The 24,894-nt window shown below is 36.8% G+C and overlaps 1 protein-coding gene across 6 annotated transcripts in view; it reads right to left on the reverse strand.

Moving 5' to 3' along the window:
• SPHKAP (SPHK1 interactor, AKAP domain containing) overlaps positions 1-24,894 on the reverse strand; it is a 136,705-nt gene that overhangs the window by 81,163 nt on the left and 30,648 nt on the right. For 5 of the 6 annotated variants that reach the window (XR_006722566.2, XR_012507193.1, XM_045512125.2 and 2 more), the window contains exons 2-3: positions 21,962-22,067; positions 5,833-5,940 (exon numbers count right to left, since the gene is read on the reverse strand). Coding sequence is in view for 3 of the 6 variants with exons in the window: in XM_045512125.2 (XP_045368081.2) it covers positions 5,833-5,940; positions 21,962-22,067 (214 nt within the window). In the remaining 3 variants the exon portion in view is untranslated. The remainder of the gene's footprint in view (positions 1-5,832; positions 5,941-21,961; positions 22,068-24,894) is intronic. The other variant, XM_074364439.1, reaches the window with a different exon arrangement.

The following is a 24,894-nucleotide window of genomic DNA, read 5'->3' on the forward strand; positions in this document are numbered from 1 at the left end:
TACTGTATTATTTGACCAGCCACTTTAGGTTCAGCCCTCACACTACTTATCAAAAACTCCTTCTTGGTTTTATCTTTTTTCTCGGTTTGGGTTTCTCACATGTGATGTTTGTGGATAGAGAGCCACATAGTTGCTTTGGCGAAAGACTCTTCTCTACCATCGTTCTGTGTCATGCTTCCCAGTAAAGTGTCCTTTCTGATTTATCGGTTTCTAGAGGTTTGGAAAAGGTCAGTGGAACTTTCATTTGACTGAGAGTCACAATTGTATCCAGGACTCTTGGATTTCTTAAGGTGCCTTAAAAGCTACTGCCCAGGGTGAGCTGAGACCACATGGACCAGCTCTACTGTCCCAGCCCTGCCTTGCTTCATCTGTCTTACCTACAACTGCGTTAAGACAAGCCTCTACAATAGTTCCCTTCTGGACCAATTCAAGGCCATGGGATACTAAAACCTCTGGAGATACATCAAGATGGAAGGAATGGAATTCAGACAACTCTCTTGAAGAGCAACCCTGGATGAAGCTGTCAGGAAGAATTTACCAAGGCTGAGAGTTCCCTCTCACGCCCTCCTCCCCAGGAGGCTATGTGCTCAGGTAACCACTGATGGCACTTAAACTGCCTTCCAAGGAAAGAGTGTGTCCACTTAGATATTGAGCTTTTGTTTTGCTCACTCTGGCTGACCTTCTTGTGCAGTCAGCATGTAGCTTCTCTTTGAAAATTGTTGAATAAACATTTGAATACCATTGTGCAGTGGGTTCTAATTAGTAGCCTGAACCAGGGTTTCTGCAACTCTAGGCTCAACCCTGGTTTAAAATATTTACATTTCATTTATATTTACACTGAACTATGTAGGGATAGAGAGGCATCATGTCTGCAATTCATTCTCAAAACTTTTAGAAAAGAAATCATATATATGTACATTTACACACAGATGCATAGACATGCACAAAAGAAAGGATAAAGCAAATGGAGCAAAATATTAGCATCTGGGGAAACTGGGAATTCTCTGTACTTTTTGTTAGTCCAGAATCAAAGATAAAAGGTAGCCATGTGAGGTGTCATTTTGCATTGCTATTACTGGGCTGCGTTGGCATCAGGTACCCACTGAACAGCTGTCTTCTTAGTTTCACAGTAACAGGTATGGAATGTTGAAGGCTGCATGGGAATCGGATTCACTTATTTACAAATTTAAGGCAAATGTAACACATTTTCCAATGTCGTGATTCACTGATTAAAATGTATGCTAGAGGGCACCATCTATTTGCCAAGTGACAGCCAAAAGTCAAAAGTCTTAAAATGATCAGTAAGGAAAGAGTCTCTCTGTGACTGCAAATAGAAATAATGTAAATTGTCAAGGTAATTTTAATGGAGCATTAAACCAAAAGATGGTTCCTGAAAAATAAAAAAATTAAATTTTAGTAAAAGAGCAAAGAGCAATAGGGGGTTAAAATGTAACTAAGTTAGCTTTTGATTTAAAAAAGTCAGGGGTCCTGAAATGTTCAATTTCTACCACTTCTGTTAAGGACTTCTATTAAAATAATGCCTCAGCTTTTGGGTTTGGAGATTGGCTTCCAATCTCATTATTCTCCTTCACATTTCCCTTCTTTTAAACAATTAGGTAAAAAAAAAACCAAAAACGCTGAAGGCTAGTATATGATTTTTTTCTCAGAATGACAAATCAGAAAGAAAATAAAAGTATATAGGTTTATTAGAAAGCTCTATTTACAAAAACAAAAACACAGTTTTCATGTCTGATATCTTTTGAAAAATTTTTAAGGATGACTTTCAGGGGGCTTCTGAGCCAGACTTCCGGGCTAGTGGTTCATGTTTGGTGTCCCTCTTCGTTTGTTTGCTTGCTTGTTTGTTTATTGAAGTCTGCTTACAATGTTTACAATGTTGTGTCAACCTCTCACGTACAGCATATTGTATTTTTGACTGCTTCAAATTGCCCTTCCCTATGACACCTCGTTTTAGATGTGACATGAATGCAGTTATCTACTGAGATAATGACCAAAACTTATTTTTGAAGCTTGTTTGATGCTTAAGAACAAACAGCTGTACTGACCCATGCACATAACACCCTGAAGGTTTTCCATGCCTGAGATTGTCCTTCAAAAAAATTTTTAAATGAACATCTTAAAACATTGGTACATTGAGGCACTTAGTTCTAAGAAACTGCAAATCCAGATATTTGGAGTTCAGTATGATGGGTAATATCAAGCCAATCAAAACTGGATGTGAAAAGTTTGGCTACTAACTTTGTTCAGGAAAAAAATGAACAAATGGAAGACAACAAATAACATAGAGTAGGGTCCCCCAGAGTTATGAACAAAGTAAAAAGCAATAAAATATGGGGCAACATTGCTACAGTTTCCTCAGAATATGTTGTGACTATCTGTGAAGAGATTTAGATTTGGGATGATTTCATGTAACTAATTTTTATATTAAACTTTAATAAAGATATTACTTTAAAATACGGTTCTACTGTTTTCATTTAAATTTCACTTTCATTTTCATCCTGCTATGAAGAATTTGTTTTGAAAAACAAATTAAGTTCTTTTTCCCTGTCCATGTTGGAGACTCCTTCCTTCTGTGTGGCTGTGTTGATCAAGAGTTCCTTGTCTTAACCCTACTTCAGGATGAGACCTGCACCCCAATGTTCATAGCAGCACTATTTACAATAGCCAAAACATGGAAACAGCCTAAATGTCCATCAACAGGTGACTGGATAAAGAAGATGTGGTATATTTATACAATGGAATACTACTCAGCCATAAAAACTGACAACATAATGCCATTTGCAGCAACATGGATGCCCCTGGAGAATGTCATTCTAAGTGAAGTAAGCCAGAAAGAGAAAGAAAAATACCATATGAGATCGCTCATATGTGGAATCTAAAAAAACAAAAACAAAAACAAACAAACAAAAACAAAGCATAAATACAGGACAGAAATAGACTCATAGACAGAGAATACAGACTTGTGGTTGCCAGGGGGGGTGGAGGGTAGGAAGGGATAGACTGGGATTTCAAAATTGTAGAATAGATAAACAAGATTACACTGTATAGCACAGGGAAATATACACAAAATGTTATGATAACTCACAGAGAAAAAAATGTGACAATGAGTGTGTATATGTCCATGAATGACTGAAAAATTGTGCTGAACACTGGAATTTGACACAACATTGTAAAATGATTATAAATCAATAAAAAATGTTAAAAAAAAAGAGTTCCTTGTCTTGTCAGCCACTGCTGTAGGCCACCTCTGTTCTTCCCTAGATAATTCCCTCCTCTCAGTAATGTCCACCTCTGGACTGTGTTTCTTCCCGTCACCCTGGAAATCTGTGTCAAGTCAGAAAGAGAGAAAGGACCTGGAAATTAAGAAAAAGTGACTACAATTTTACTCCTGGGTATATATCCAAAGAAAACACAAATTCAAAAAGGTATATGGACCCCAGTGCTCATAGCAGCATCATTTATAATTGCCAAGATATAGAAGCAACGTTAAGTGTCCATCAACAGGTGAATGAAAAAGAAGGTAAAGAAGATGTGGTGTGTATATATATATATATATATATACACACTACATATATATACACACACACACAATGGAATATTACTCAACTGTAAGGAAGAATGAAGTTCTGCCATTTGCAACAACATGAATGGACCTAGAGGATATTATGGTTAGTGAAATAAGTCAGACGGAGAAAGACAAACACTTTGTTATCACTTATATGTGGAATATAAAAAATAAAACAAAAGAATGAGTGTAACAAAAGAGAAACAGACTCACATAGAGTACAAACTAGTGGTTATTACTGGGGAGAGGGTATGTGTGGGGCATCATAGGGGTAAGCGATTGAGAGATACAAACTACTATGTATAAAATAAATAAGCTATAAGGATATATTGTACAACACAGGGAAATATAGCCATTATTTTATAATAACTATAAATGGGGTATAATCTATAAAAATATTGAATGACTATGTTGTATATCTAAAACTAATATAATGTTGTAACTCAACTATACTTCAATTTTAATAAAGAATTATGAAAATTAAAAAAAGAAAAGAAAAAGCAACTACAGGATACATTTTGGCAGACTAGGGTTCATTTTTCATAGGGATCCTGAAATTTTTTTCTTAAGTTTAAAGTCATGAACAATTTTCAATATTTGTGTCAGTTTCAATTATTATTAAACTCTTGCAGGAAAACTAACCTTCCAATGTGACTTTTATTTGTATTTAGATTTTTTCCCCCTTTGGGGAAGAATAGAGAGACTCATAAAGGCAGGATGAATCAGCCAGCTCAAACTCACAGACGTCATCTGACACTGTAAAGGGACAAAGAATTAAGAAAGAAAGACATACAGTTTTAAGGCCAAATTTGAGTTCACTGGGATTGGCGGGGAAATGTGAGTAGTTTTCTTATACTTGGGAAGATGCAGCGGTCATCTTAAATTTGGTTATAAATAGACCACGTCTAATTGTAGATCTGCAGTACAGACTCCCCAAATACGAAGTTTAGAGAAGACCTCTTTGCCCTTTATTAAGCAATTTTTAGTGCCCTTCAAATTTTACCTTCTCCAAATGGTAGACCCCTCAATACAGGAGCTACTTGGATAGATGCTGATAGATTTTACTCTTCATTTCTCCCCCTTTTACAATTTATAGCTGTGTAACTAGAGATTCATATCAGCAAATGCTTCAATTCTCCACCTCATGTCAGAACTGAATTTGCAAAGAAGGCATCAATGTACCACCTAATCCTTTCTGTTTGTGCCAAAGATTTTTGGCCATCAACTAGTTTTCTGGACAAGGAATACAAAGTCCCCAAGGTACTAGAATCAAAATCATGTGCCTATACAAAGAGATTTTATTAAGTCTGTTAACTGAACTCCAGTTTCCTTGTGCAATGAGACTCTGTAGTGTGAAATATTTTACATCCTCTGTCTGCCAGTTCTGGTTCTGCTCATTATGTATAAAAAGCTTCTCCATCCCATTTTCAGCTTCCTTTTTTTTTTTCTTTTAACAGAAATTCTGGCATGCAACTTACCTCCAGGAATAGCTCAGAGCTTATGCTCTCAACTTAGTCATGAGAATTACATTTCTCTTTAGAAATTTCTCCCCCAATCTCTGTAATCATGACCCCATAAGAACTAGGTGATTCAGTTAAAATGAAACATATGGCTTTTTAGAACATATAGAAAGCAGCCTACTTCATATAAGAAGGAGATATTTTTCTTATATCAACAATATACCCTTATATTCTAAGCCATAGGAAACATTTATCTATAAGAACATCTCTTCCCTTGAAAAGAGAGGCTTTATATGTAAAGCTAAGATCTAGTATATAATATTAAAATGTATGCCTGCATATTGCTTATGTTGAAAAGGTTTTCAAATAATGACTATAACTTATAAGAATGGTAGAATATTGTTACAGAATTTTCATGTTGGAAAATACCTACCAGTAGTAGTTATAAAATATATTGAAAAGAATCCAAGAGAGCTCTTGAATAAGCTTTCATTTCTCATCATACAATTCTATTTCTGAATCTTTTTCTCAGCTGGTTTTGAAAATATCAACATCATTTTTCCATTTCCGAGAATTGAACAGATTAATTTACTTGTTGAAATGAGCAAAATAGGAGAAGAAACATGAGCTTCTGCCTGTCATTTTGTTAACACTCTGTATAAACCAGTTACGTATTTTCAAAAGGATACTTTCCCAACCTTGTATTTGTCGATTATGTACTTAGCGTGAGTACATGAGCCCAACTCCCCACTTTCTCAGCCCACATCCCAGAGCCGTGTGTTTACTTACAGACGCGCAGTTTTCAGACTTGTCTTCCACAAAACCAATCTGGCAGGGCGTCCTCTGATTCTGCAGCCAATAGTCTGTAGACTCGAGGAGGCTGTTGCTGCGGAGAACCTGAGGGAACCAAGGAAAACTTCTCAGTGTCATTTGCAAGGTTTTTCATGTAAACAGGAACTCTTTTCTGAAGAATCTGTAAGTGTTTTATTTGCCTCAGAGCATCTGGATAGTTGAAAAAAATTTCCAGGATCATAGCACCTCTAGATTGTGTAAAATAGTAGATCAGGAATTCACTTTAGAGGAACACACTGATGTTAATACTGTTGTTTCTTCTCTCATCAAATTTAACATCTGGAAACTTGAGTGCACCTGCAACTTTTCTGTAAGTTGCAGTCAAATGGTTGTTTCGGGGTATGGTTTAATTGGCAATGGGGATCAAACTTCATTTTAGCGTTAGAGTTCTTTTACATTCTATGAATATTTTTTATTAAAAATGTAGTCTTTCTCCACTTGGTGCAATACTGCTACCAAAATTATGATTTTTTTTTTTTTAGTTCTTCAGCTTTGGTAATGTATCTGTGAAATAGGATTCAGTTCTTCTAGAACACTTAGGGTAATATTGTTAAGTTTAAAAATTATTATAAGTAAGTGCATTACAACAACCATTTTCCTTGTAGAAACAGTATGGTAGGGCAAAATGAATTTCAATTCACAAATCCACAAATATGATTTATAAATGCCTTGTTTCTGGTCTTTGAATTTAAAGCAATGAATAAAAATTCTATTTCTGAGCCAAAACATTTTGAAGATGCAATCTCAAACAACGAAATGATTCAACTTCTGATGTGTAACACTATCCAAATATTGTATAAAATTTTTTCTCTACTTATATAAAATTTCCAGTGTTCTCCCGGTACCCTCTACTTTATTAAGGTATATGTCTGCTAACATTTGACAACTACCTTCACTTAAGTAATATAACAGATTTAATCAGTTTGGCTAATGCCATAAAAATAGAATGACACTTCAATTACATTTCATTTGCAAAATGAAGAATTGTCTTCCTTTGTTCTATAAAGATAAAAATACACTAATTTTGTCTCTGCAGATTGAGTTAACCAAATATAATTCTGACACATTTTTCCATAACATTTTTGTTTTAGCCAAGTGTTATCACTACTTTTTAGTATTTTCCCCACTCAGTGGTTATTATTACCTAGAAATGACAAATTTTCATCATTCTTTTCCAAACAGCACAAACAGACACTTTGTGGATGTGCAGGTAATTGATGAACTTGAGTTCTCACTGCAGACTGAAGTTGGCAACGGCACTTCTCAGGTTTCTTAAAGATTTTATCTAAACTATTGTTCTTTAAGTGTGAGCTGGGACCCCTACAGGTCCCTGAGACCTTTTAAGGAATCCAATGGTCAGACTACTTTTATAATAATATTAAGACTTTATTTGCTCTTTCCATTTGAATTGTCTCACGAGAACTCAGTGGAGTTCTCCAGGGTCCACACAAAGTGTTGCAGTGTAACAGGCTGAATGCAGAAGCAAATAGGAGAGTACAGCTGTCTTCTTTTAAGTTAGATATTAAGGAGATTTGCTAAAAACGTGAAATGAAGTCACTCTTCTCACTAAAATGTTTTGTTTTGGAAAACACTAAGTTTTCATAAAAATACGTGTGTTAGAATGTAATGTGTTTATTATTACTTTGAAATTACTTTAAAATAATAAATTATTTAAATTGTTAATATCATTTTAAATTAAATAAACACATATTTTAAAAATTCTTAGCTTTAATTTATGATATGGAAAATACCAATAAGCATTACCCCTACAAACAAAAGCTTCACGAGGTCCACAAACATTTTTAGAGTACAAAGGAATTTTGATTCCAAACAAACAAACAAACAAACAAATTGAAAACCATTGACCTAGATTAACCTTAACTAAAATATAGAAATGTTCTCAGGCACTTCCACCACTGCCATTCACTTTTACTTCCAGGCTAGAATAGAGTGTGAAATCCTAAGCTGGTCATTAGTAGCAGGAAGACCTTGGGTGGTTAGCTTAAATTATGTCTCAGTTTCTACACCTATGAATGGAGAGAGCAATACCCACCTGGTGGGATCATTGGGGTATTCAGTGAGATGACATGCATCAAACACTGTGGCGTGCAAGATGGCAAGTCATTGTCTCAATGTATGGTTTTCATTGTTACTGTTTGATACGAACTGCAAAAAATTGGGCACCTTTCCCTCAAATCAGTGAATCAAAAACATTTCAGATGTGTGAAGACAAATTTTCTTTAGCAAATATTCTCACCTGAGGTGTAATTTCAGTTCCATATTTTGTAGTCTTAATAGTTACAGCATGCTTAGAATGTGCCAGGAGATGTGCTAAATTTTTCACATACTGATTGATTGATGATTGATTACTTTTAAATTTAATCCTTAGTGCAATGCTGTAAGGTAGGAATGATTTTAAAGAGAAGGATCTTCATGGAAATTGTCATTTTGAAGATTAAGATCCTGGAGTTCAGAGAGATTTGAATTTCTGCCCTAAGCTTCTCAGAGCCGGACTTAAGATTTGGTTTTGAAGACACCAAGGCCTGTGAGTGAAATCATTTAATATTGCTGCCTTCTGTAACCCCTACAGATGGGTCTGACTTGGGATGTGTTTCTGAAGCGTTAAGTGCATCTAATTTTTGTAAATATAACTACGTCTATTCTGTATCATAAGAATGTCAGAGATTTCAAACGGAGGCATCGAGTGAACATATCAGATAGTGATGCTTTACAATGCATCATTTTAATAACTCCTCTGACCAGAATCACTTCTCAGGCATTTCAAAGCTCACTCTGCAAAAATTAGGCCCTGGACTTCTTCTACATTCTAACGTATTCAGGGCACAGAGTGTCCTGGTGGCAACAAACTGTGTCAATAGGAGAAAACATCTGTCACTTATCAAAGCTTATAAATTACTTTCGTCTTAGGTCAGACTTAAGCGGGGGGCACAGTTCAGGCATGATTTACTTGGGTTTTCCAGAAAAGTGATGGGTTAGGTTGGCATATTTTCCAGGTGAGATACAGAGAGGCAGAGAGGAGAGGACAGAAGCCATCAGCCTGATGCTTCCACACTGTGAGAGTCCTGAGGCCGTGAAAGAAGCTGTCTCATGATGAGGCTGACCGACTGAGAGAATTGCTCGTTACCTGTTGGATTCCTCCTGCACTGAACTTCTCTAACATAGAGAAATGAGCACAGAAAGATTGATTTTTGAGTCTTCTACTTTAAGGGCATTTTTTGCATTTATTTTTATAATAAATAATAACTAAAAATACAAAAAAATTCTTCATTTACCCTAAGAGGGAAGAAAAGTTGACAGCTGTATGGACCTGCCTACTCAGTGGGAAAACGCTAGAAAGTCTTCCCACTTGGCTATTCCATATCGCTTGGATACTGAGTGCCTTCTCTAAGGTATATCTTAGCCTCTGACGAAACAGAAATGTCAGGGTAAGGAAGTAGAATTTAAAACACAACCTAAATCTTTCAATTGCTTAAGAACTGTGTTTTGAAAAGAACTTCTCTGGTGAGAATATTTATTCACTGTATAACCTTAAAATGTAAATTCGATTGATCATAATTTAAAAAATAGTTCATTTGATTTTACCAGTAATTAAAATAAATATTATTAATATTTAGAGATTATCAATTATTTAATACTTATATTCTTTAATTGTTGACCAAGTAATACCACATTTATTGAGAACTCTCTGCGCTAAGGCCCTAATAGATATTATCTGAATTAAACCTCTAGACTTATGAAGTAGAATTTGAGGGCTAATATATGGAATGTGCTTAAAACAGTGCTTGGCATATAGCAAGTGCTCAACAGACATTAACTATTATAAAATGATTATTCTCTTTGCCCAGACTTAGAGGGGTCAATACTTTTTCTTGTTAGTAGAGAACTAGTGTTTGAGCCAGGCTCTCTGACCCCAAAGCCGCCATTAAGCATTGCTCCATTGCAAGTTGGTAAAATTATGTAAATTCTCATTCTTGTATTCCTCCAAATCCTGGACTGTCAGTTTGTCCACCTCTCCCTCAGGGGCCTGGTCTGGGTGGTTGGGAGGTCTGAGGTCCAGTCCTGACCCTACTGTCTGTGTGGTCAAGTTACCCACCAGCTCCCAGCCTGTTTGCCCTTTGTACACAATTAAATCATGTCATCTGAAGTCTTCTTCTACATGGAGCATCAGTAATTCCCCATCCCTTTCTACTTCTCCTATTCCCACTGCTTTGATTCCCAAATGCACTAAGAGCCAAATAAGCAAAGAGAATAAAAAATGCAGGCTTCAGCAAACCACATAGCATCATATGGTAAGCAAGTTTAACCTCTGAAAAGCTTTTGGTTTAATGGTTTAGACAAAAAAAGAAAAAAAAAAAAGAAATGATTGAAAGAAGAATATGTGCTTGAGAATTTAATGATTTTGAAGCCTTATGAATATAATCTCCCTGCTGAGAGAGCCACTTTCTGAAGGGGAGGGGTGGAGGGAAGAGAAAAACTCAACAGGCTCTCAATGGCTCATTTATTTGTCTGTTATTTTTAGCTGCAGTTTCACTTGTTCCAGATGAAGAGCTGATCACAAACATGCTATGTATTCACAGGTTTGAGATAATAATGGCACGTTTTCGCTTAAAATTTCATGAGTGTCCTAAACAATGAAGAAAGATCATTCTTAAGACTTTCTTGTACAGTGACTTTGCTTTTTTATACAGAGGACCAAGTTGCAGGAATTTAGTATTAATATGGAATGAAGAGGGGAAAACAGCCTCCTAGTAACCTGGATACAGCCCTAAACACTGCTAAGCAACAACTTAACAGTTTTTAATAGTACTTTCTATTGGAAAAGATGTAACCTAAGGCTGATCACAGAGGCTTGGAGGCTTAGCTCCTAATCTATCCTGTCGCATCACTTCCTGAGTGACCGTGGGCAAGTCACTAAACTTCTGATGCTCTTAGTTTTTGCATCTGTTACATGAGGACAATTAAAGACACTTCAGAAAGTTGTTCCAAATTTCAAATAAGAAAATGTTCGAAAGGGCTAACCTCTTAAGAGAGTAGGTAATCGAGAGATGATGGCTATTATTATGAGAATGCAGTATAATTTAAACAATATGGTTTCCCTCTTAACATTTTCTTGGTCTCTGCCCAGCATCTGGCCATTTCTCTTTATCTGTGTTTGTGAGGCTCCATTCTTATTTTTCTCCTCCTCCTTCTCTCATGTCCTCCTTTAGTCCATATTTGGTCAATAGAGGTTAATTGACCTCTTTTGATGTTTGACACTGGAAATATTAAGATGAACAAAAATGACTGCTGTGGCTTGGAAATTACACTCTAAGAGGGGAAAACAAGCACCTTCAGGACACTGATAAAGAAAGCATGTGCTTTGATCACAACAATCCTGGTCAGAGATCACCTAGGGTGGAGCGGTCCATTCTACCTGTGTGAGGTGTGGCAGGAGGCTGTGCACCTGACCAGTGTGCTGAAAGGTGCATCTGAGTCATCTGCAGATGTTAGGGAAGGTTGGGGGAACACATCTCTCTTTCTAACAAGCTTTTCCTCCCCTGATGCATTAAACAGGAGTATCCCCTCTGGGTCAGGCCTCAGTGTGTTGCTCTTTGTACTCCCCCCAGTTGTTTTCCTGGGACACCTCCCTGACTCTCTGGGCACTAATTTTGGCCTGGGGGGAAGACTCACTGGTCAAGAGCTTCATCTTTGACCTTCCTCTAAAGCTTGGCTTTTCACATTTCTAATTGTTAGTTATTACTTTTGGATCTCCAGCTGTCACCTTTGACTCTTTTGTGTCTGAACTCAAACCCCTCCCTCCCCAATTCCATTCCCTAAAAGAAGGTTGACTTGCTGACTTCCCTATTTGCAGTTAATGGCAGAAAAATTCTGTTACCCTGTCTTGAAAGGTCTGTGCCATCTGGAATGCCTCTTCATCTATTTTTAGTTTTATATTCTCTTCAAAGTTTAATTTTTTCTTTAATTCCCTAATTTTTGAGTGCACACTATGGACTAGTCTCTGGGTCCTACAGTAGTGAATAATGCAGAGATGATCTCCATATGGTGTCCATCCACTCACTCATCCTTTCAAAGACTGCTTGTTGAGCACCTGCTGCTTTTACTGGGTGTTGTTTATTTACTGGGCAATTGGGGTGGACAAAATAAAAATAATGACAAAGTAAATAGTTTTGTTCTCATTCTCTTGGGGGATGCCAGGCCATAATCAAATAAATTTTTCATATTTGAATGTGTTCAGATAATGAAAACTACTGTGACCACTGTGAAGATAAAGCCAGGGAAAGGAATAAAAAGGTAAGAGATGCTGTTTTGGGAAAGTATTTCCTGGCAGGCTTCTCTGAGGCTGACATTGAGCAGAGATCTGAATGAAGGGTGATGCCAGGCACGCACCCACCTGAGGGCAGAGCAACCCAGGCAGAGATTCCAGGCAAAACAAAAGCTCAAAGCAGAAACCTGTTTGTTGATTTTGAAGAACAGCAAGGAGCTCGTAATTGCTGGCCCAGAGTGAGTGGTCGGGGAAGTGATGAGAAAGAACCTTTGATCTTTCACCAGAAAGAAATCCGTTGCTGAGCTGAGCCAGGCTGTGTAATGTCATGACGTTCTCTAAGGTTCTACAACATTTGTAATTATAATTTTTGGATGATTGTCAATAGCTTAAGTAGTGCTTAACTGTTAGCTTAAATTTTTATAGTAGCTTAAAAGTCCACCTCCCCACCCCGCCCCCAAACACATGCACATCACACTGGACTAGAAGTCAGAAGATTTTGTGTAATTTTACACACTTAATTTCATGTTGATTTAATCTGTGCCATAGCAAACTTTCTGAGAACTCTGCAGTCTTTTGTTTTCCACCATGGGATACAACAGCTTCCCATTACCTCGCAGGGAAGCTGAAATGCTTATGTAAAGCACAGTGAACTGCTAACAAGAGACAATGATACAAACTGGAAATAAAGTTAACGTGTGGAGACAAAAAGCTGGCGTAGAAAGCTCAGTGGTTTAGTCTCAGTTTCTCAGAAAGTTTAATTAAATGTTAAGATAACATTTTCCTTTTAATGATGATTCTGGCTGGCTGCCTGGCATTTTGTGTATTTAGCCTCCTTTGACAAAATGGGCAAACTATGTCCAAAGTAGGAATAATCACATTTGATCACATTTGATTATTCATAGGACACATTCTGTAATATGATTGTCTGTTTGGTTGGATGTGAAGCATTCTTGCATTACCTAGTATAATTTGGAATTCTTGTAATTGATTATTAGAAAAGTATTGGAAAATAATGGAGTTCTTCCAAGGTCTTGGAACAAAAAAATTTTCCATTGTCAAGGAGAAGAAAAACACTTAAACAGCATGAGATCAAAGGCATAGTTGGTTGGGAAGGTTGGGAAGGAAATGGTTAGCAGTAAATCTGTAATTCTTTCTCCTTCTTTACTGTGGAGGAGGGTAGGAAGGAATACCCCTAGAGAAGAAAGAAGGTGACATTGTCATGTCTCATTATAAACATATCAATGACTGACCTCCGGATAAACTGTATTTTTAAAGCAGGAGAGTCCTTATATATGAGATGCTTTTAGCAATGTGTACCTGATCTAACTAAGCTTCCTTCTGATACATAAACATGGAACACACTGATTTGTAAATATCTCTGACAAATGTCACACATGCAAGTAACCAACTGAGTATACAATGGGAATGTTTCATGAATAATAGGGCTCTTTTCTTTGAAGTTAATGTCACCATATATGTAATCTATAGACTTTGTATATTAACCTGGCCCCAAATGTATCCTAATGTGGCAAGAAGTGAACTAGGTAGGCAGTTTCAGATATTCTCTGCTTTTCTTGTGCTACACAATTACTTGTATCCTGGAAACTATGTTGTATTTCAATGCAATCACAAGAATGATACAAAAGCACAGAGGACAATTCAGAAGCATCAAGCCATGCTTGTTTACTTCTGCTGTATCACACAGATGTCAGCTGGCTGAAGAATGCCTTGAAAGTTGATCAGAGCTTTTTCCACATGAACAAGATAACCAAGTTTGATTCTAAAGTATAAAATGCAAGAGTTACAAAAACAAATATACTCAGGAAATGCAATTATAGTATAATTTATGAGTGGTTGGCAATGATTTAAACAGAATCAAAGTAGACATGTAAATAGAGGACAGCTGATTAATTGCTATTTAATCACTATGTAGATGTAGTATAATGCTGTCATGTTGATATGATCAGTGAGGGAAATGTGATTCTTAATGTTAGGAGCAAAATATATAAAACACACACACATAGGAAAATGTTTGATGTGTATCTAGACCTCCCATTGACTTTGGATGATTTTTATGCAATAAAATCTGTAAACAGTGCAGATTTTGCCGTTCATCAGCTGGACTGCAGATTTGGCCGTGTATCGCTTAGTATTGGTGCCTATCTTGGGTCTTTAGCAATATAAGAAAGTGGCAATTCTTACTTCCTGACTCTTCTCTTCTTTGGAAGAAACTGCTGGGAACAACAACCTTTTAAGATGTAGGCAGATGGACACTTAACTTGCAAAACGACACACCTTCTCCATGGATTCTCTTCATCCTGGAGACTATGAACCCTCATCTGGGTCTTTCAGGGCAGGTGTCCTTCTCAGGAAGCAGAGATAACCCTAGTAGGTGTGGGCACGCATGTGAGGGGACTCATCTCAGGGATTCATGAGCCAGAGAGCTATGGAGGACTGATCAGGTTTATTCCAGTGACATCCTCCCTTTCCACTCTGACACTGGCAGGAGGGCAAGCCTGGCAGGATACAGGGACGGTGGATGCTGTTAGGGCTGATTGGGAATGTGGCGTTTACTCCAGACGACAAAGTTGAGAGGGTTGCTTAAATGAAGAACTGAAGGGAAAGAGAGGAGGTCTTAAGGCCAGAGATAAGGAGTAGGGATGGCAAGGCATTTTCAATACCCGAGGAGAGAAAAGGGAGTTTTGAATGCCAGATTAGATATTTTAAACATTTTAGACCCCTTCCATTTTTGGATAGAGATATTTAATACCTAATATGAAGGTTTGGGGGTAATTACAATAATTCAGAAAAAAAAAAAGATTGCTTGCCTAGTTTCAATAGTGCAGCATCACCCTTAATTCCACAGAATGTTCTAAGCTATTTTGGGTTTTCAGAGTCCTACTTTTTGGTTAAAAAAAAAAAAAAAAAAAAAAAGGAAGGAAAGAAAAGGCACTGCAAAATCCTTCCAGGAGTTCTTCACACATAGCAGAAAGGATGCTCAAGGAACTGAGCTTTGGAGAACAGAATAGGACCAGCATATTGGTGTCTTAAACACTGTATATAGCAATTGCTGGCAGGAAAGAGAGGTGATGTGGAGTCCTGAATGAAGTCCTGACTTTTGGAATAAGAAGCTGAATCATATTTAAACTGCAAAGTAAGCCATAATGATAGTCTTAAACACAGCTTCCCACCTAGGACACTGAACTGATATTTTCCAAAGAATAAACTCGCCATGTAAGACTTGTAGCCCCACCCTCTCTGTTTCAGAGTGGACCAGGCTGCTTCAAAGGCAAGAGAAAATGCTCATCATTTCAACCTGTTTTTGCTGAAGGCAGAGGAAGTTAGTCCCCACCGGTGCCCTCATTATCTGCGTCCTGGCCTCAGTGCAAGCTTGACGCCTCCTAGAAGTCAATGTGTCTCAGGGAATGTGAAATGTTCCCATAGGCAGTCAGCAAAATGACCCCCAGTGGGAATTTCAGGGCCGGCTCTTTAGATGCAACTGGGCTGAGTCAGAATTGATGCACTTGGTACCTTGTTCTTAGCTCCTCTTCCCGGTGACCTCAATGACACCACCATTCATGGATGTCATGGTTCAAATAGTCAGAGTTCTCATGGTTCTGCTTAACTCTCAGTGCCAGGGAGTCCTGCTGACCTTGACTTTCACCTGTGTCTCAGCAGAGTTCGTTTTCCCTCCTCCCTCTGCCTGTATATAAGTTCATCGTGTCTTCTCCCTCCTTCTCCATCCACACCAGGTATGCTCCCCCTGGCATCCCAGATTCCCACTCTCCCTTTGCTCTAAGGAATTTTCTTTAGGACTGCTGGATTAACCATCTTCAAATATCACTTTTAGTAAGACAATTGTCTATTTCTTTTCTTAAAAATCTCCCTGCTTCTTCAATGCCTCTGATTACTCCTGCAGAAGGGCAATAAAACAAGACACTTTGTTGCTTGACACAATACGAATAGAGTAGTCTATTCTCTGGTACCAAAAAGCTGAGCCTGAAAGTCACTGCCAGGCTGCTTGATCAGAAGAGAGTGTTCAGAGAGCTCTGAGAGCTTTGCACTGCAGAGGGAAAAGCCTTGTGTCTTTCTTCTATAAAAAAGATGAACACGGCTTAGTTATGCTGGTTTTGTTTTTAATTTTATTTATTTAGTTTTATATTTTTAAAGACGTTCCTTCCTTTAAGGAAACAGTCTCTATAAATACAGAATACTGTAGCTATTTTCCATCATTTACTTCACGTAATTACTACTGGGGCTTCTGACTAAGAACAATATAATTCTGACTAGTAAAAAACGTCTTTAGAGATATGGATCAGATTTTGAAACAGCCTCTCAATTTGTCTTCCCGTGCCTGCACACATTAATTCAATTGCTTTTGTTAATTACATGTCATCAAAAAGATATGGGCTTAGATGAAAATGTATTTCATAGCATACGATGAAACACCAAGGGGCATCCATTCTGTTCTGCTTCGGATGTATCTGTGCCACTGTTGACAGCAAATTTAAGTCAGTTTAAAGGAGGCCAGTTACGCCAAAGAATGCTCTTGAAACTTCAAAGCGCAGATCAGATGTCATATTAAGATCAAACTTTGCCTCTGGGAGCCAGAAGTGTTTTCAGTCTGCTGCCTTTGATAAGTCCAAGCTTAAGGCGGATTTAATTAACATGACATAAAAAGAGAAGGATATTTGAGGTGTTGATTTTTTCTCCAACAATTCTTTCCTCACATGAATCCTGTTCAGAGACTTTGTTCCACTATGTGCCAAATAGCAAATCTTCCATCTAAGAGGTAAAGCACTGATTGAAAATGTCCAGCCATTGTGGAAATATGACATTGACTATAATGCTTTCAAACTAGAGGAGAGTCTAACAGATAATTGACATAATTAAGTCCCTTTGGAAGCAATGTCCAGATTAGTTTTTAAATTCTAGTTAAAGAAATTTTGTCCTTGTGTAAAGGTCATTTATTTTGAATCAACTAATATTTATCGAGTATCAATTATGTGTTAAGGGCTTACACAAAGCTTTTTGTATGTAAACATCCCACCACATCTTAAGATATCTGAGTCAAAGAAGTCACATCGCTGGCCTAAGATCACACAATAAAATGGGAAACCTGGAACTTAACCCTGGACTTTTGGATTCCAAGTCCAGGTTTGTTGCACAACATTTCACTAGAGATAACAGATTTTGATTCATTCTAAAGAGAATATAAAGATCTGTCACGTAGTGCTTAACAAACATAACAGGATAACATTTATAATAATTTGGCCCATTTAATGGAAAGTCCCTATTATTCAGTGTAACAATGGGGTTGTGTTCATCTTGTAAGGAGGAATCATCCTATAAAAGGAGGGAACATCAGGCGATGTCTATGTAAGATACAACTTCAAGAGGTACCACAGAGGATTCTAGCGCCCCCTCCCACCAGCAACTCTCTTTCTCTTTTCAGCAATATTTGAAGTTCCATCATTTTAAATGCATTATTTTGTAGAATCACATTGTATGGATTAAAACTTCCCGTGGGTCTTGGTGCTCATTCAATTAAGGTGACATAGAGGTTAGCTTACATTCCAGCGTAGGTGGATTGATGTTTTGTAATGAGTAGAATTGTGAAGACATGTCCAGGCTGAGAAGACTCAGTTGTCAATGTCAGTTAAGGGAGGGGGCAACAGTGTTAGTTAGTTAGTCGTAGTTAAGTAAAACCAGATTTGATTCATCATAGCTACACTAAGCTACAGAACCACTAACACTTCAGTGTGAATTTATCTGATGACTTTCTTAGCACTCAGAAGAAGGGAAGAAGGAAGAGAAAAAATAATTCTGAACCTAGAGCTAGGAAAATCATATAACACTGGATACCAGTGGACTTTTGAGAGCAAAGAGGGAGTGTCTATCAATAAAATGCCAGGACAATATATGTAGCTATGACTGGATGGTATGGTCATCTGAGCTCTGGGGAAAGACAGTCCCCTCACTGATAAAAATTTATATTAAGGAGTTCCTCCTTCAAATAAGTCCACCAAAGTCTTTTTTCCTGATGATTTTTTTTCACAGTTATGGGTTCCACAGTGACCATATTTTTCCAATAGCAACAAGAAACTGAAGCAATTACACCTGGGTTGGATTCCCAAAACCCTTAGAGATTTACTATGAAGCACACAGATTCCATTCAATTTGCAACTTTTTTCAGAAGCCAACTATCCAAAGAATGCATTACCTTCTGGACCCTTGCTTTATTTCTTCCACTGGTTATTTTAACAATATGTCAGCTCTGATAAGGAAGTTTGATGGGGAAGAAGATGAAGCTATTATATGAAATGAGTTTGGGGAATTACCAATAGATTTCAATGATCTGTGCTACTCTGACTGAGTCTGATCGACTGTGAAGAGTGGTGATTCAGCTGGACAGCCTTGCTATTTCTAAGATAGAGAGAGAGCTGTCCTCATTCCATTTGCTACTTTTGTACAGAACATACATTATATGTCCATTTATGAACATACAGATCCTCACTTCCCAAGTCCTGTTATCTGTGATTAATACAATTAAAAACACTTAAATCAGTTTGCAGTAATACATACCAATACAATAAAGGCATGAAACTCAATATTCATGCATTTCATTGATGGCCTATGCTCTTGATGCAAAGAAGAAGAAACACTGGAGAGCTAGTTTTTTGAAGGCAAGGAAAACAACTGTAGCCTGTATGGTGTATGATGTGCGGCACACACGGCTACTACACCACCTTTAAATGTAATTATTATGTAAGCTTAAGAGAATATTTGAAATGAAAACACCACACTAGGAATATTGGAAAATTACTGCCAGCACACATAGGTGCTGACTTCTCCTGCATTAATTTGTAGCAACTCTTCCTAAATTTGGTTGGATATTCTATTCACTCATTCAAACCTTAATCATGCTTCAAAGTCCAAATTAAGATCCGCTCGTCTTTCTGAAGGTTGTCTTTCAGGTACAGGGTCTCTCTCTGTGCTTAACTATAAATACCCATAATACTCAGTTGTTACCTAATTTATATTATCTTGTGATATCACTGCATAGTCATTTTACATGATTATTTAACTTATGAATTATTGCTTGACTTTTCACTTGAGAATCCAGTATTATTATCTCCCAAGCTAGACTGTAAATTCTTCAAGAGAAGGGGCCATTTGTGATCTATCCTTGTGTCTCTCCTCAAGACTGAACATAATTTTAAATGTATTTAGGTTGGAACTGTATGAAATTACCTTTATTTGATCAAATTTGATCCATTAAAAGTCAATTTCTTATGGTTCAACCAACTACTAGTTGTTCTAGAAATAATTGTGGAAAAAGTAGAATTAGATTTAAAACTGTAATTTCATATATATATGAATTCATATATATTTATGGCCTAAGATCACACAATAAAACAAGAAACATGGAATTTAACCCCGGACTTTTGGATTTCAAGTCCAGGTTTGTTGCACAACATTTCACTAGAGATAACAGATTTTGATTCATTCTAAAGAGAATATAAAGATCTGTCACGTAGTGCTTAACAAACATAACAGGATAACATTTATAATAATTTGGCCCATTTAATGGAAAGTCCCTATTATTCAGTGTAACAATGGGGTTGTGTTCATCTTGTAAGGAGGAATCATCCTATAAAAGGAGGGAACATCAGGCGACGTCTATGTAAGATACAACTTCAAGAGGTACCACAGAGGATTCTAGCGCCCCCTCCCACCAGCAACTCTCTTTCTCTTTTCAGCAATATTTGAAGTTCCATCATTTTAAACACATTATTTTGTAGAATCACATTGTATGGATTAAAACTTCCCATGGGTCTTGGTGCTCATATACACATTTATATATATATATGAATTTATATATATGAATAAATATATGTATGAATATATTCATATATACATGAAGTCATTTAGAATAGATGATTTGAGTCTTGGTTTCATTTTTTCTAGTAGATATCAAGTGCCAGATATCTCTTTTTAGTTCAGTAGTTTCCAAACATGACTTTTAAAAAATGAATATAAATATCTCTCTTCTAGGGAGATAAGTGTAACTGAGATAGCAGATCATAAAATACACTCTCAGCATAGTAATGTCAATATTGAATTTTTTCTGGCACTGTTTTCTTGCTGATAAGATCATTCTGTAGAATAATATTAGTAATAGGTAATCTTTATTTTGAGGGCTTACAATATGCCAAGCACTGTTCCAAATATTTCACATTTATTAACTTACTGAATCCTCACCTCAACCCTGTGAAATGGGTAATATTATCATCTTCTTTTTTCAGATCAGCAAATTGAGGCATGAAGAGGTAATTTGCTTCAGATCACACAATTAGTAATGATAGAACTGGATGTCAAATTCAGGCAGTCTGGCCTCAATCCTTCTTTTAAATACAACAGGGATTCGAATCAATAAAAAATAATTATTTAAAAATTAGAGTAAATTAAAAATTATTTAGTCTTCTGAAAGATCTAGCATCTGGTGAACACTTTCTAATTTAGCGTTACAGAGTTGAATAGACAATACAGAGGGTTTGAAAACCTGCAGCTTTAGTTCTTTCGTAAGTAATTCAAAATCACTTTGACTTATAATACTTCAGTGTTTTGCATTAAAAACTGGAATTTATAGCACTGACTCCGCTATAAGAATTTTATAAAAGAAGAAAGAATAGGATCATATAACACATTATAATAAGAGCCCTTAGTTAATCAGACAGGCTCATTTTTATATTTTGTTATGAATATATGCACACAAATACTTTTATAAAATTATGTCTAATGCTACTTTTTATTATCAATGTATGTTCTCTAATGCTGATATCTGTTTTCTTTGGTACTTGAAAACTACAAAATTGTACAAGCAGAGAATACATAAGGCTGCTTAACTGGGTACAGATATCTACATGATATACAATGTACTTTATGTATACATAAGTACATATACTTATACACATATACAATAAGTTTAGTAAAAGAATTCGTCTTAATTTATATCTCTAAGTACTTTTTATAATTTAACTTTTTTTTTATGGTAAATGAACTAATCCAGTGTGATTTCCCCTAAGTTTTCGTGGAAAGAAACATACTTTCCTCTGGACTTTAATATCAAATAGTACAAAAACATTAGATGGGGAACTGGGCATTTTGTTTTAAATTTGGGGCCTCCAGCTGGATTGTCTGGAAAAATGAGACAGTTAAATTAGATGATTTTATGTTGTTCAAATGACAATTTTCTGCAAGCGTCTTAAAGCAAGGTTTACTTATCAGTTCTAAAGTCTATATTCCAGGAAAAGCAATTCTGTTTCTCCTAAAAAAAATAACCAAGCCTACCTTTCCCTTTAAGAAAAGAGCAAAAGGAGAACCTCCAGGAATCTTTCTTAGATACAGACTTAGGAGCTTAATATAATAAGCTGAGCTATTCAAAACTCGTGAAGATTTTTCTAAAAGGAGATTCAAGAAGGAATGGTTGCCCATGGCTAAGCGTGGGAAGAGATACTAGAAGAGGCTGGAGATACAGGTGTGATGTTGGAGGCTTAGTATGTTTTAATCAGGCATTTATGAAATGCTTGAGTTTTCTGACCATTTCCAGGAATTACATTTCTAATGTCATCAGAGGGTTATCCTGGGAAGCAAATTGTGGGTGATTGTGTCATTTGTTTTAGTTGCTGTTTCTGCTTTAGAAAAAGTGCTAGAAAAGTCAAACTGAACTAGTGTTCAAGTTCAGTCAGAGAGAAGAGTGGTGTTAGGCAGTGTTACCTTCTTACATGCCTTGATGGAGCTACCCAGGCTACTTCCGGAGCTGCCACCGGCGCTGCCCTGCTGTGCTTCCGGAACCTCATACATCAGGGGTGACTCCAAGTTGCTGCTCGTGCCCCAAAACACAAAAAGAGAACACATTCCAGTGAGTCATCTCCATATTCTGAAAAGAAGAAGCACTATGTTGTCTCTAGAGAAGCAGCACATTTGCTGCTACAGAATGAGGCAAAGATGGCAGGAGCACGAAACTCATGTATTTATTAAAATGAGCTCAAATTGACATTAAAAGAACTTCTGTCAAGATACAGTGCAGCCTTATAACTGGCTTCTAATGCATAAGGCTGCAGATACCTCCCTGGGACATTTTCCTTTGATTTTGGCAAGTGTTGACAGTATTTATTAAGCATATCCTTTCAGACTGATTTCATGCTGAAACTGCTAAATGTGTTTCAATGAGGAGGAAGATCAAGGTGGGAGAGAAGATACAAAAGCAGAATTTAAAGTAGTGACTTTAAAAATATTACAGGAAGAGAAGCAGACTCTCTTGCAGAACACTGTCATATATGAATGAGGTTCTGAGTTGCCGTCACACCACAATCACTAACGATTCATGCAGTGTGGAATAAGAAGGTCATCACCAGTAGTGAAAATGGCTTAGGGGATATTCAGTTGTTTCACCAGAGAGTAAAGTGTCCAGTTACTGGAAATCAAATTGTCTGTATGTCGCTACTTAAGGTTTGGTCTGTGAACAAGCAGCGTTGATATTGCTTGGAAACTCGCTAGACACCCAGGAGATCAAGTCCCACGCTGGAACTACTGAATTAGAATCTTAACTCTGATATCAAACTCAGGGGATTCATATGTCCATTGAAACCTGATAAGCATTTATCTGACATATTAAATTAAATATGTGTTCCCTTTTGCCCCTGAGCCTTTGCACATGATATTTCTTCTTTTAGAAACATCCTTCCCAGGCCCCCTCCCTCCTCCTGGGTGATTCCTACTCTATCCTTTGGGTCTTTATTTATAAATCATGTCTTGCATCTCCCTCCTCCCTTCTCTCTGCCAAAGAGGGCACGACTTCTCTCCAGTGCACACACAAATGCACACACTCTCATCTCTCCCCAACTCACATATTCCACCCTCAACCTGACTCAAGAAATGGGATAGACATTCTTCTTGTGTGTTCCAACAGCACTCTGAACCTTGTCCTGCTATAGCCTTTGTCAAAATGATATATAATTATGTGGTGTTTGTCTGTCTCCCCATTGAGTCTCTAAGTACTGGAAGAGCAGGAGCCCCTTAGGACCGAGGGTGGAACTAGGCAGGGACGGATGCTCAGTTAGTATTTATTAATGTTGTTTCTTCTTATCTTTCTGAGCATCCTGGCTGCCCTCAAAAGATTATGCACAAACGGGCATTTGAATTTGATGCTAATTTTTTTGCAGTGGTGACAGATGGTGAGCTAAGCCACATCCGAGAAGATAATTTAAAGGATTTCCCGGGATAGTTCTAACGAAAAGGGATCCTGCTGCTATTGTTGCTAAAGAGTCAAGTAAACACAGTGAAAGTGAGACAATTTTAACAGATTCTAAGAGGTAAGATTTATTCTTACCTTCTCCCCACTTAAAGAAAGCTTTCAGTAAAATATAGTAATTACCAGTGGTCTGATTGTTTCAATCCTATTAAGGATATCTACTCTTTAGTTTTATACTAAATCCTTTAATCTTGACACTGAAAAAAAAAATAAATAAAAGCTCACATCTATCAGAAGAGGTTTTGAGCAAGGTATCAAGTTGCTTTAGTTAAAGACACTTTAAAAACATGCCACAACCTAGAATTCAGAGGGTTTTAAACTACACATTTGTGTGGTTCAAAATGAAAGTTTGCTAAACTGAATGTCCTTATTTTACCCTGAGCTAAAGGGATTAACTTGTTAGATGAAGCTTAGAGGTTTAGGCCAGTCTTTCAAAAACTGATTTCTTTGGAAACATAAACTCCAAACCCAAAGCAATCTTGAGAAAGAACAAAGCTGGAGGCTCATACACCCTGATTGCAACATATATTACAAACCTATAAAACAGTGTGATCTTGGCAGAAAAACAAACACATAGATCTGTGGAACAGAATAGATAGCCCAGAAATAAATGCACACATATATGGTCAATTAATTTATGACAAAGGAGCCAAGAATTTACAAGGGGGAAAAGACAGTCTCTCTTCAATAAACGGTGTTGGGAAATTGAACAGCCACATGTAAAAGAATGAAACTGGACCACTACCTTATACCATACACAAAAATTAACTCAAAATAGATTAAAGACCTGAATATAAGACGTGAAACCATAAAACTCCTAGAAGAAAATATAGGCAGTATGTTCACAGATAATTTTTTAAAAATCTGACGCCAAAAGCAAAAGCAAAAAAAAAAAAAAAAAAGCAAAAATAAACAAATGGGACCATGTCAAAACAAAAAGCTTCCACACAGCAAAGGAAACCATCAACAGAATTGATACCTATTGAAGGGGGAAAATTTTTGTAAATCATATATCTGATAAAGGGTTAATATCCAAAATATATGAAGAACTCATACAACTCAATAGTAAAAAACCAAACAACCCAATTAAAAAGTAGGCAGTAGATAAGAATAAACATTTTTCCAGAGAAGACATACAGATGGCCAATAGGTACATGAAAAAATGCTCTACATCATTAATAATTAGGGGAATGCAAATCAAATAAATAATGAGATATTACCTCATACTTGATAGACTGGCTATAATCGAAAGGTGTAATAACCACTGTTGAAGAGAATGTGAACAAAAGGGAATTCTCATACACTGTTGGTGGGATGTAAACTGGTGCAGCCACTATGGAAAACAGTATGCAGTTTCCTCAAAACATTAAAAATGAAACTACCATATGATCCAGCA

The sequence above is a fragment of the Camelus bactrianus genome, chromosome 5 (genome assembly GCF_048773025.1).
Source record: "Camelus bactrianus isolate YW-2024 breed Bactrian camel chromosome 5, ASM4877302v1, whole genome shotgun sequence".
Taxonomy (NCBI): domain Eukaryota; kingdom Metazoa; phylum Chordata; class Mammalia; order Artiodactyla; family Camelidae; genus Camelus; species Camelus bactrianus.